The sequence below is a fragment of the Carassius carassius genome, chromosome 36, assembly GCF_963082965.1.
Source record: "Carassius carassius chromosome 36, fCarCar2.1, whole genome shotgun sequence".
NCBI lineage: Eukaryota > Metazoa > Chordata > Actinopteri > Cypriniformes > Cyprinidae > Carassius > Carassius carassius.
In genome coordinates, this window is record NC_081790.1 from 516,187 (window position 1) to 529,488 (window position 13,302).

Genomic DNA, 13,302 nt, shown 5'->3' on the forward strand with positions numbered 1-13,302 from the left:
CATTTATGCATTTATTATGTTCTTGTTCAATAACTGTTGTGTCAATCAAACACTATCTGTAAATGTTTCATTCAGTTCGGTGACTCAGAAAGTCAGTCTGATGAGTTTGTCTGAATGTTTCACTTCATGACAGGAGTCTTGAGAAAACAACAGTCAATGGAGGAAGAGTAAAATGTGATGAATGATTAATAAACACTTACAGTAAGGCTTAAGTTTCTCCATACTGTCCCATCTAGCAGACATCTGTCTGCTCTTCTCTTGTGATTCACAGATGTGTGTCTTATTTCTGACCTCCATTTCTCTTTTCTCTTGTTATTTTCTCATCTGTGGTTTCTGATGCTCCAGCTGCTTCATGTTTGTGTTATTTACTGTAATCACACGAATACAGTTTAATTACAACCCGAATTCCGGAAAAGTTGGGACGTTTTTTAAATTTTAATAAAATGAAAACTAAAGGAATTTCAAATCACATGAGCCAATATTTTATTCACAATAGAACATAGATAACGTAGCAAATGTTTAAACTGAGAAATTTTACACTTTTATCCACTTAATTAGCTCATTTAAAATTTAATGCCTGCTACAGGTCTCAAAAAAGTTGGCACGGGGGCAACAAATGGCTAAAAAAGCAAGCAGTTTTGAAAAGATTCAGCTGGGAGAACATCTAGTGATTAATTAAGTTAATTGATATCAGGTCTGTAACATGATTAGCTATAAAAGCTTTGTCTTAGAGAAGCCGAGTCTCTCAGAAGTAAAGATGGGCAGAGGCTCTCCAATCTGTGAAAGACTGCGTAAAAAAATTGTGGACGCCGTGTCCTCCGGGCTAAAGAGGAGGGAGACCTTCCAGCATGTTATCAGCGTTCAGTTCAAAAGCCAGCATCTCTGATGGTATGGGGGTGCATAAGTGCATACGGTATGGGCAGCTTGCATGTTTTGGAAGGCTCTGTGAATGCTGAAAGGTATATAAAGGTTTTAGAGCAACATATGCTTCCCTCCAAACAACGTCTATTTCAGGGAAGGCCTTGTTTATTTCAGCAGGACAATGCAAAACCACATACTGCAGCTATAACAACAGCATGGCTTCGTCGTAGAAGAGTCCGGGTGCTAACCTGGCCTGCCTGCAGTCCAGATCTTTCACCTATAGAGAACATTTGGCGCATCATTAAACGAAAAATACGTCAAAGACGACCACGAACTCTTCAGCAGCTGGAAATCTATATAAGGCAAGAGTGGGACCAAATTCCAACAGCAAAACTCCAGCAACTCATAGCCTCAATGCCCAGACGTCTTCAAACTGTTTTGAAAAGAAAAGGAGATGCTACACCATGGTAAACATGCCCCGTCCCAACTATTTTGAGACCTGTAGCAGAAATCAAAATTGAAATGAGCTCATTTTGTGCATAAAATTGTAAACTTTCTCAGTTTAAACATTTGCAATGTTATCTATGTTCTATTGTGAATAAAATATTGGCTCATGTGATTTAAAAAAGTCTTTTAGTTTTCATTTTATTCAAATTTAAGAAACGTCCCAACTTTTCCGGAATTCGGGTTGTAAAGCCAGCAGTGTTACAGTGATATGAAACAAGGAATACAGAGACAAACGATGATAACACTTTTATAATACAAACATTCAATAATTTACAAGTGGAAGAAATTAAAACATTTCTGATAAAATGGCAAAAAAATCCAGTCATCCGTATGAGAGTAAAGCTGCTCAGTAAAGTAAAATATAATGATGAATTAAATCATGTGTTAGAAACATGTTTCTCACCTGTAAGAACCTGTGTTTATAAAATCATATTGAATTTACAGTAAAGTCCTGCAGAAATTAAGATCCACAGTGATGATGATCATCGTGTCATAGAGATTTCTGTCTGCATTCATGTGTGTGCTCTGTTTTATACCGGGACTGAGATTGTGCTTTTATACCAGGGCTATATGAAGTTTCAACAGACCAACCAAACCTGTTAAAGCAGCATTTCTGAACGTTGTGATGGAGAAATCAGCCGATGACGCAACAAGGAAATAAACTAGTTTTACAAAGTGCAAGAATTCAGATTCATTCGCCTGGATTAGAAGAATAAAGTGTAGTAAACAGTCAAACTATCTGTGCTATAATACACCAGTGTGTTTATAATACATTAATATGGTAAGAAATACCAGTTTGCCGTATCAATCAGCATTTACTGACAGTTTAGAAACTGATTACAGTTGTGCTGAACTGAATATATTTTAAAGTATCCTAATGTACAGTCTAGGAACTATTGCTGACACATGCATTGAGGAGGAATAGAAATTTAATTTGGTTTCAGTTGGTTTAAGGTTTGCTATTTTGGAACAAAACATTTTGTACTAAGTATACAGTATTTTACATAGTTGTCGTTAAATTGAAGTAAAGCAAAATTTAAAGTGTATTAACTGTACTTTAATTTGGTGAAGTGGAACAACATCATGTATACTTATTATGCTTTAACCCCATGTAGAGACTAATTATATGATTAATAGATTAAAGTGTATTTGTATTATAAATTCTTTCATGGGTGTATTCCATAGAAATGATAATTGTATTTCAAGTATATTTCCTTTATCAATAGTACACTGCAAATATATTAACAAAGAAATATATACTTGAAGTAAAAGTTCCATGTAATTTTTAAAGTGTGCTTAGTTTAATCTTAAATTAAAAGCTAAATAAAATTATTTTTCTTTCCCCATTGGCAGATATTTTTCCTCTGTTAAGCAATAACTTGCAATTATTGCATCCAGCTGCTGCTGATCACACATGAGTATAAAAAAGCAGAAGGTGCAACGCATAGCAACAACATCATTCTGCTCCTACCAAACTGCTTTATGTGTGCTCTCTATGGAGCTTCTTGTATTGGTGGACTGTGCTTTAGCGGTGGTCATTCCTGCGTCAAGTAGGTTCAGGCTGCACTATCCCCTGTCGTGCTGCAAATGGCCATTTCCCCTGTGTGTCTCAGCACCTAAAAGAGCATTTCCCTGAAATTGGCATTAAACACGCTGAGGTGGCATTCACGGATGAGTCAAGTTCCCATTGCAGGAAGATGATCATCTCGGAGTTGAGGGCCAGTCTCTGTTTTCTCCAGGGGGGACGGAAATCCATTGTCTCTGCCACAATCTGCCAGGCGAGGGCTACTTCCAGCAGGAGCATGGGTGGTTTGGACCCCGTCAAACCTGGCGGTGATCGGAAGAGCAAGAAGCCCCAGGAAAAGTGACCCAGAGAGGGAAGAAGCTGCTGTTTAGAGGATGATGAAGGCACCTCTCCCTCCCCTGAAGGAGGAGGGCCGGGTGGAGAATTTGGACATTTTGATGAGAGAGCAGTTTTCTCTGTCCCTGGGTACTGAGACGGCACAGAGAGTCGCAGACGGACTAACACTGGACCCCACTCATCCTCCTCCATCGCCAGTTGCCAGCAGTGGGCATTTCGAGAGCATTAACAAAGGCCCTACTCACGCAGCCTGTGGAACCAGGTAAGAATTGCACTGCAAACTCAGACCCCTCTTTGGTCCGCTCACAACATGTCCAAGTTGGGTCCCTGTGTTCCACCTCGTTCCCCCATTCCAGGTATGGTGGTGGCTCCTCTGGTCCTGCTTTCATGGTATCTGGGGCCCGTCTTGCTGGCCTCTGCTTACCATCAGCCTCGGCTATGCAAATTAATTTGCCCGGCATCCCCCCAAGTGCATGAAAGTGAAGGCGGCCAATGCTCTTGTCTTGCAGATCACAGTATTACTCTCACTTTGTGAAGAGTAAAGTGAAGGCGGCCAATGCTCTTGTTTTACAGATCACAGTATTACTGGAAAATGATGCGATAGAGCTGGTGCTTCCAGCCATTATGAATAAAGGGAGTTACAGCTCCTACTTCATTGTACTCCAGAAAGGTGGTAGGTTATGACCAATCTTGGACCTAGGTGACTTGAACTGGGCCCTTCGAGATTGGTTTGCAGCGTTCGACCTGTGGGATGCTTACTTTCATATGTCGACCCTACCGGACTACAGACCATATCTGCGGTTCGTGTTTGAGGGATGTGCATATCTGTAGAAGGTCCTGCCCTTCGGGCTATCCCGTTTCCCTGTGTCTTAATGAAAGTTGTGGAGTGGACTCCTGTACCCATCAGAGAGCATGGTGTTCGCATCTCAATGACTGGCTTATACTAGCACAGTCTAGGAATCAATTGTGCCAGCACAGGGACCTTGTGCTCTGGCATCTCAGCCAGTTGGGTCTTCTCAACTGGGAAAAAAGAAACTCTCCCAAATGCAGAGGATCTCTTTTCTCAGTATGGATATGTATTTGGCTGAACAGACAGAATGGGAGAATGGTGACTCCATACCCAGACAGTCCAGCTGCTTTGGAGACAATTCGGAGCCGCTCACCTGTTTACCTCTACAGAAACCTCTCACTGCCAGCTGTTATGGAATACTCAGCATGGACGCAATGACACAAAGCTGGCCACATGCAAGTATGCATTTCCCTCAGTAAGCCTTCTCGCACAGACACTGTGCAAGGTCACAAAGGATGAGGAGCAGGTCCTGCCTGTGGCGCCATATTGGCCTGGTTCCTGGAACTAATGCTCCTCACGACAGCCCCTCCCTGGCAGATTCCTCTGAGGAAAGATCTACTGACCCAGAGATGGGACGCCCTATGGAACCCGCATCCAGACCTCTGGAAATGTCATGTCAGGTCCCTGGACGAGACGCAGAAATTCTAGGTGATCTACCCCAAGAGGTTGTTGACACCATCACTTTGGTGAGAGCACCGAGTTAAATTATAAGAAATGTTTAACACAAGCAGATATGGTCAAGTGTCAGTAGGTAGTTTATTCTTATACTGGGGCTAGTTGTCACACCTTTAACTCAAGTGAAGTAACTTTTGAAAGCATATTTAGAACAATTTCATTTTAGAACAATGTTATTTACCAAGGAACACCATATACACTTCATCGGACACCGCTGACCCCTGGTTGAGTATGATGTCACAAGGGGGGCCCTGACACTGTTTATCAAATCAAATTATTAATTAAACTGATAATCAATGCCCCCGGAAGAATTTTGTACATTTTAAAGTTAAATTCTTTAAAATCTAATGCACATTGAAGTTCAAATTTATATATTGCCTCAGACTACATTACATTCACACTTGGTGTTTTAGGAATCCAAACAAATTAGAAAATAATAAATGATTGTATTTTATTATTATTATTCCTATGACAGTAATAGCCTTATATTGCAAAACAACTGCACTGTAAAACACAAACAAATTAATATTTCACAGGTATATTATTTTGCTTTACAATACAATAGGGAAATTACAATATATTTTTCCTTATTTCTACACTTGAAAGATCTATTTTGAACTTGGATTGCAGTGCCCATTTAAACCACTAGCTGTCAATATTACATACTACATGTTTGGTGTATATATGAGAAGTCTGTCTGTTGTGTGGGTATCACTGGCTAAGAAAACAAACATGCTAATCATGTAAGTCATCTCAGGACAATTGTCACACTGAATATTTATTAATGCCTTCAACGTAAATATTAGCAATTGTGAGTTCCAGAGTGTGTGGTTTTGTGTCTAGAATAATGGGACAATTGGCCAAAGATTAAGCAAACAATGTCTAACCGTTTGTGAAAAAAAAAACACTAGGTATAAAACCACACACACACACACACACACACACACACACACACACACACACACGGACACACAAATCTAGCAAAAGCAAACAATGCATTCAAAAGTGTATTATGCTTTTTCCAAAAATGATTTTTTTCATGCACACACGTCATTTGAAAAGTTGCATCTACCAGTCAACAACTAATCAAAAGTGATCTATTAGTAATAATTATAGTAGTCTACTACTACTGCTCAAAATTAGCAAATTTATTCTTATTTTGTTATCGATTGTTTACTTAATTATGTTCACAATCAATAATAACATGAAGCCCTGGGTGATACTCTTAGCACTGTTAGTACTCTGGGGGACTTTCTGAGTGACGCTCTGAGTGATGCCCTGAGTGACGTTTTGAGTGACGTTTTGAGTGACGCTCTGTGTGACCTTTAAAGTGACGCTCTGGGTGGCGTTTTGAGTGACGCTCTGGGGAACGTTTTGGGTGGCATTTTGAGTGACGCTCTGGGGGACGTTCTGGGTGGCGTTTTGAGTGTTACTCTGGGGGACAGTTTGAGTGACGCTCTGGGTGATGCTCTGGGGGATGTTTTGAGTGACGCTCTGGATGATGTTCTGGGTGAAGTTCTGGATGACGTTCTGGATGATGTTTTGGATGATGTTTTGTATATTGTTCTGGATGATGTTCTGGGTGATGTTGATGTTCTGGGTGACATTATAAAAGTCATTACACAAGTCCCCCTCACAACATGAGATGCCATGAACACTACTAAAAGGTATGTTGGCATAATCACAAATAGATTTAGAGACACAGCCTTTTAGAAGCTGTGATTCATTGGAATTCACTGATGAAAAGAAAGAAAACATATGTTAGTCTAAGCAATTGGTATCAGACATTTAAAATGAATAATGGAGAAACTAAATAACAACTTGAATCTTGATTCTCACCTGCCATTGAAATGCAGTGGTCTTCACTCCCTGAACAGTTCACTGTGTTTGAGCAGTTCAGACCAGCACAATAGTAACATTTCTTTCCATTGGGAGTGTTAGTGCTGGGATCTACAGGAGGGGAACAAGACTGTTCTTTTATTTTCATTCAAAATATGACATCTAATCAAACAACACTCCTTTAGCTGCTCCATCAATTGGTAGACAATCAAGATGCACTCTCCTTTTGATTCCTTACTAAATATCATATGGAATTAAAATGTGTTTTGACCTCACAGATTCTGTGGTCAGTATAAAGTGCAATACCTGGAGCATCTGGGACGTTACAAAGGTCAGTGTCACAGCAGGAATAAGAAACCTGTACAGAGCCATAGTTCATCGACCCACTTGTACAGTAACCAGCACAATATCTACCATTCACTTTAGTTGCACCTAAAATACATGAATAATACAGAAAAAAGTACAAAGCAAAAAATATATAACAATTTATAACCAAATAATTAAATATCAGAAATCTATATAGAATATTCTGTAACTGAAATTGTAAATTCTGACAGAAAAACAATTAGCAGTTTCAATTAGCAGCACTGTTTCAACAGCATTAAATAATAACAGCATCTGTATCAGTCAAATATAACAGTAAATCAATAAATCATATTAGACTTACCAAATTGCGATACTGTTGTTACATTCATGCACTTGGAATATCCACTGGGACATGTTATATTCCCAAGATCCGCACAAGAACCCGTATCATTCCTGCACTGATAGCAGCTGAGAGAGTGTCCTTCAGTAATAAAACAGAGACAGACATCAATGATCTGTATTTGAACTCAATAACAGTAAAAGCATGATCTGTCTTTGTACCTGCAGTGAAAAGAACAAACAGAAGAAAAGCTGAGATTTGCATATCCATCTTTGATCAGGAGGTGAATGAAATGTTTCAGTTTGAGTGCTCATTTTATATCTTATCAGAAGGGGAGGGGCTTTATGAGAAAATGAAAGTTTAACAGAAGTAAACAGAATGAATAATTCTAAATAACCCAAACAGTAATAATGACAAGACATAAAACAATTGATCATGTTACTATTAGTCTACACTGCAATGTGAATAAAGGAAGTCGAAGAAACGGTCTGATTCTTGGACATAGAGCATACATTTTTCCACCGCAGGGAAACAAACTGATACAATGGGACCCAGGCATAGACTTTTTTTATCATCTGTAGAGCACATTATATTTGAGCAATTTTCACTGAGTCCATACATGTCAGAGTTTTAAATCTGGTTTAGAGCACATTCAGAGTATTTCAGAGATACCAAATATCTGGAGGTTCGATCATGACATGTCTCTCTCCCCGGCCTTTAAATATGACATTGAGTGCATGACTAAATTCATAAGTGTGATAGAAATATGATAATATTTTGTAATTATCATTTAAATCAGACTATTTTCCTAAATATTTTTCCTCGTCTCAGTACAACTTTAGTAGGTTTCAAAGAAGAATATGACTTTCTGTTCTGAATTTCATATACAATTCCACTGTATGTAGAGGACACCAGGACATACTTCATGCGTATCAGGCAGTGTAGGTAAACATAATGAGTAATAGGAAAAGAAAAGCTCTCATTATACTACTTATTTTGTTAGTACATGTTGCCCAAAGAACACATTAATATGACAATAATACATACATTGATTGTAATAAGAAAAAAAATGCCTATTTTTACAAATATATTGTGTAAGGTAAAATAATTTATTTTTAAATCATAGTTGAGAAACTTTGTACAAATCTTTGATTATTTTATATATATTTTTTGCCCATGATATACCACAAAATTATTAGCTATTAGTTCATTAATCTAACGCTCTGCCAGTTTTCACCTGTGATATTATAAGACTGAGAAGAATTACATTTGTATTGAGTCTGAAGTATGCAGACAGCTTTTTGGCGGGAGCTGTTGCCATGGTGAATCATAATATTGGCGCTCCATTGATAATGGATTTTTATAGTTGTGGTGCACGCGCTTAACTCAGAGTCAGTCAATTTATAGTTGATTAAACCAACTCATTTCAGCTGTTCTGTAACCGAAAACTCAAGAGTTTCCCATCTCAGGATAAGTCAACTCAGAGTTCAAGTTTAAACTCAGAGTTGGTTGAACCTCCTTAGTGAAACGGGGCCCTGATTATGTACTTATTAATTTTTCTTGTTCCCACACTGTACTCCCTACAGGAGCATAGTCTGGGGGTTGTTTTTTTCTCTCTCCTCCCCTCCCTCATGTTATGCTGTAATTCTTCCTCAATTCCTTGTCTTCCTGTCTATAGAGACTGTGTCTGTTCCCCGAACTGGAAAATACAAAAAACGTCCAAACCAAGTTAAGATTAACAATTTAATTGAGGTTCAACAAATAAAAATCAGATGCAATACGGATAAACAAATGATAAAGCTTGGCTAATTGAATATCAGATCCCTTTCTACGAAAACACTTTTTGTAAATAATATGATCACTGATCATAATCTAGATGTGCTCTGTTTGACAGAAACCTGGCTAAACCTGATGATTACATTATTTTAAATGAGTCCACCCCCCAAGATTACTGTTATAAACATGAGCCGCGTCTTAAAGGAAAAGGGGGAGGTGTTGCTTCAATTTATAACAACGTTTTCAGGATTTCTCACAGGGCAGGCTTCAAGTATAACTCGTTTGAAGTAATGGTGCTTCATATAACATTATCCAGAGAAACAAATGTTAATGATAAATCCCCTGTTATGTTTGTACTGGCTACTGTATACAGGCCACCAGGGCACCATACAGACTTTATTAAAGAGTTTGGTGATTTTACATCCGAGTTAGTTCTGGCTGCAGATAAAGTTTTAATTGTTGGTGATTTTAATATCCATGTTGATAATGAAAAAGATGCATTGGGATCAGCATTTATAGACATTTTGAACTCTATTGGGGTTAGACAACACGTTTCAGGACCTACTCATTGTCGAAATCATACTCTAGATTTAATACTGTCACATGGAATTGATGTTGATAGTGTTGAAATTATGCAGCCAAGTGATGATATCTCAGATCATTATTTAGTTTTGTGCAAACTTCATATAGCCAAAATTGTAAATTCTACTTCTTGTTACAAGTATGGTAGAACCATCACTTCTACCACAAAAGTCTGCTTTTTAAGTTATCTTCCTGATGTAACCAAATTCCTTAGCATATCCAAAACCTCAGAACAACTTGATGATGTAACAGAAAGCACTTTAAACAGATAGCACTTTAAATACAGTTGCTCCTTTATGCTTAAGGAAGGTTAAGGAAAACAGTTTGACACCATGGTATAATGAGCATACTCACACCCTAAAGAGAGCAGCCCGAAAAATGGAGCGCAGCTGTAGGAAAACAAAACTTGAGGTATTTCGTATTGCTTGGCGGGAAAGTAACCTATCCTACAGAAAAGCATTAAAAACTGCTAGATTACTTTTCTTCTCTTTTAGAAGAAAACAAACATAACCCCAGGTATTTATTCAATACAGTGGCTATATTAACGAAAAATAAAGCCTCAACAAGTGTTGACATTTCCCAACACCACAGCAGTAATAACTTTATGAACTACTTTACTTCTAAAATCGATACTATTAGAGATAAAATAGCAACCATTCAGCCGTCAGCTACAGTATCGCATCAGACAGTGCACTATAGACCCCCTGAGGAACAGTTCCACTCATTTTCTACTATAGGAGAGGAAGAATTGTATAAACTTGTTAAATCATCTAAACCAACAACATGTATGTTAGACCCTATACCATCTAAGCTCCTAAAAGAGGTGCTTCCAGAATTCATAGATCCTCTTCTGACTATTATTAATTCCTCATTGTCATTAGGATATGTCCCCAAAACCTTTAAACTGGCTGTTATTAAGTCTCTCATCAAAAAACCACAACTTGACCCCAAAGAACTAGTTAATTATAGATCAATCTCGAATCTCCCTTTTCTGTCCAAGATACTAGAAAAGGTGGTATCCTCACAATTATGGTATATGTGAGGATTTGCAGTCAGGATTTAGACCGTATCATAGTACTGAGACGGCTCTCCTTAGAGTTACAAATTATCTGCTCTTATCATCTGATCATGGGTGTATCTCTCTATTAGTTTTATTGGATCTTAGTGCTGCGTTTGACACAATTGACCACAAAATTCTTTTGCATAGACTTGAATACTTTGTTGGCATCAGTGGAAGTGCATTAGCATGGTTTAAATCGTACTTATATGACCGCCATCAGTTCGTAGCAGTGAATGAAGATGTATCATATCAATCACAAGTGCAGTATGGAGTACCTCAAGGCTCAGTACTAGGGCCGCTACTCTTCACGCTTTATATGTTACCCTTGGGAGATATCATCAGGAAACATGGTGTTAGCTTTCACTGTTATGCTGATGATACTCAGCTCTATATTTCTTCGCGGCCCGGTGAAACACACCAATTTGAAAAACTAATGGAATGCATAGTCCATATAAAAAACTGGATGACGAGTAATTTCTTACTGCTAAATTCTGAAAAAAACAGAGTTGTTAATTATAGGACCTAAAAACTCTGCTTGTAATAACCTAGAACACTGTCTAAGACTTGATGGCTGCTCTGTCAATTCTTCGTCATCAGTTAGGAACCTAGGTGTGCTATTTGATCGCAATCTTTCCTTAGAAAGCCACGTTTCTAGCATTTGTAAAACTGCATTTTTTCATGTCAAAAATATACCTAAATTACGGCCTATGCTCTCAATGTCAAATGCAGAAATGTTAATCCATGCATTTATGACCTCAAGGTTAGAATATTGTAATGCTTTATTGGCTGGTTGTTCTGCACGCTTAGTAAACAAATTGCAGCTAGTCTAAAATGCAGCAGCAAGAGTTCTTACTAGAACTGGCAGAACCTTTTCCTATTTGGCGCCTAAACTCTGGAATAACATACCTAACATTGTTCGGGAGGCAGACACACTCTTGCAGTTTAAATCTAGATTAAAGACCCATCTCTTTAACCTGGCTTACACATAATATACTAATATGCTTTTAATATCCAAGGCCCGGTTCCCCAAAACGTTCTTATCGCTAAGTAGTTCTTAACCTATTCCTTAACCTCTCTCTTAACCTTATGGCACGGTTCCCGACACGTTCGTACGATAAGTATATCTTCTGTAAGTCACACTTTCGTAAGGTTGGTCTGGACCATTCGTAGCTCTCTCTTAGCGTTATTTGAGCTCATGACGCTACTGTGCAGCAGTCTTTAGAAACCAGCGCAGCGAAGTACAAGTCAAACTATGGTATGTTGACAATTTTGTGGCTCAACAATGATTTTCTGTTATTTTTTAAGACTCATAATAAATTATGTTCGCAATGGATACAGGCCTATTTATGAAGTTGACTTTATGTGGTTACAGAACTAATAAGGTGGTAATTTGCCTAGGCTTTTTCGTAATGTAATTAAAGTGAATTGGCAATCATTTTTTTGATAATTAAAATCTGGCAAACAATTTGGCTCTAAATGGCTAAGATCTTTAAATGGGTAAGCATGGTGGTGTCCAGTAAGCGACCAACTATGGCAGCGATCCAATGTGTTCTTGTATTGAATCAAAGACGGAGCCGGACTCGAGCCGTTTAGTCCATGTCAGTTTTTTTATTCGGCAAAACTTAAGCCTTTTTGACATTTTGCCTGACGTGGCTATATTAAAAAAAATCCCCTCCCAAGACAACTCATTGTGGAGCAGCTGGACCTTCGCAGACCTGCGCTGGCCAGGCTAACGCGGCGGAATTCTGCTTTAAGCCCTGAAGCCCAGCGCTACTTTTTTTTTTTGCTACAGAGAGATTCATCAAGGTCGTGGGAGAGGGCTACAGCCTAATCAAGACCTCTGTGTGGAAGTGCGTCCACACTGTCACCAACGCCCTTCTGCGCCATGCCGGGGATTGCATCCTGGTGGATGGCACTCATCCCTATCGCCAATCCATCAGTGAATGATCAGGTGTAGGCTACTTATCGCGAAAGGAAGACGCGGCCATAAATGTGCAGGTTAACTTATAGTGGACCATAGGGGTGTGATATCTGACCTGGTGGCAAGGTCCAGCAACACTTCAAGTTCCTCTGACGAGAGGCTTGGTGCCCTTTTTTACGTTGCTTCCCCAGCATATTTTGTATCTAACTCTCTCTCTCTCTCTCTCTCTGTTCACTGCTTTTTTTAAAAACATAAACCAATTGCAATCAATACCGCATTAAACAGAAGTAACTGCAGCTGCTTGCCAATCAATTCTAATTGTAAAGTACCTTGCCATTAATATAAAAGTGTATTATATAATTTTTATAAGTCGTTAAACCCATGTCAAGAAGCGGCACAAGTGGCACAACGGGATAAGGAGGGTGGATGATTAGCGAGGGATACCCGGTTCGTCTAACCGTCACAACATATCGTGTGAACATATTACTGACCATTTGATAATTTAATTTATAGTCTATATTTTACTGATAACTTAAACTACGTTAAAATAAATGTTACTGTAATAATTTGAGGAATGTTTCATTTGCATAGAACGTGTTGTCTTTCTTAACGCTGTAATGCACCTTCATGTGAAGTGCAAAATCGATTCATGAGCAATCGATGCCAACTAATTCAGCACCCTGACTTTGGACAGCGCTCTTGTAACGTCGGACGTAAGAGGCAG

At 38.6% G+C, this 13,302-nt stretch overlaps 1 protein-coding gene across 2 annotated transcripts; it reads right to left on the bottom strand.

Annotated features, from left to right (window-relative positions):
* Window positions 1-4,816: 4,816 nt before the first annotated feature.
* LOC132116597 (fap1 adhesin-like) lies at window positions 4,817-7,527 on the bottom strand. Of its 2 annotated transcripts, XM_059525464.1 has the most exons (6): window positions 7,461-7,527; window positions 7,261-7,380; window positions 6,900-7,025; window positions 6,594-6,704; window positions 6,246-6,490; window positions 4,817-6,077 (listed from the first exon to the last, which is right to left on the bottom strand). In XM_059525464.1, the coding sequence occupies exons 1-6, from the start codon at window positions 7,507-7,509 to the stop codon at window positions 5,928-5,930; spliced, it is 801 nt and encodes a 266-aa protein (XP_059381447.1). In that variant the 5' UTR covers window positions 7,510-7,527; the 3' UTR covers window positions 4,817-5,927. The 2 variants fall into 2 exon arrangements, with proteins under 2 accessions (XP_059381447.1, XP_059381446.1); XM_059525463.1 differs by having other exon boundaries at window positions 4,817-6,490.
* Between the last annotated feature and the right edge of the window lie 5,775 nt (window positions 7,528-13,302).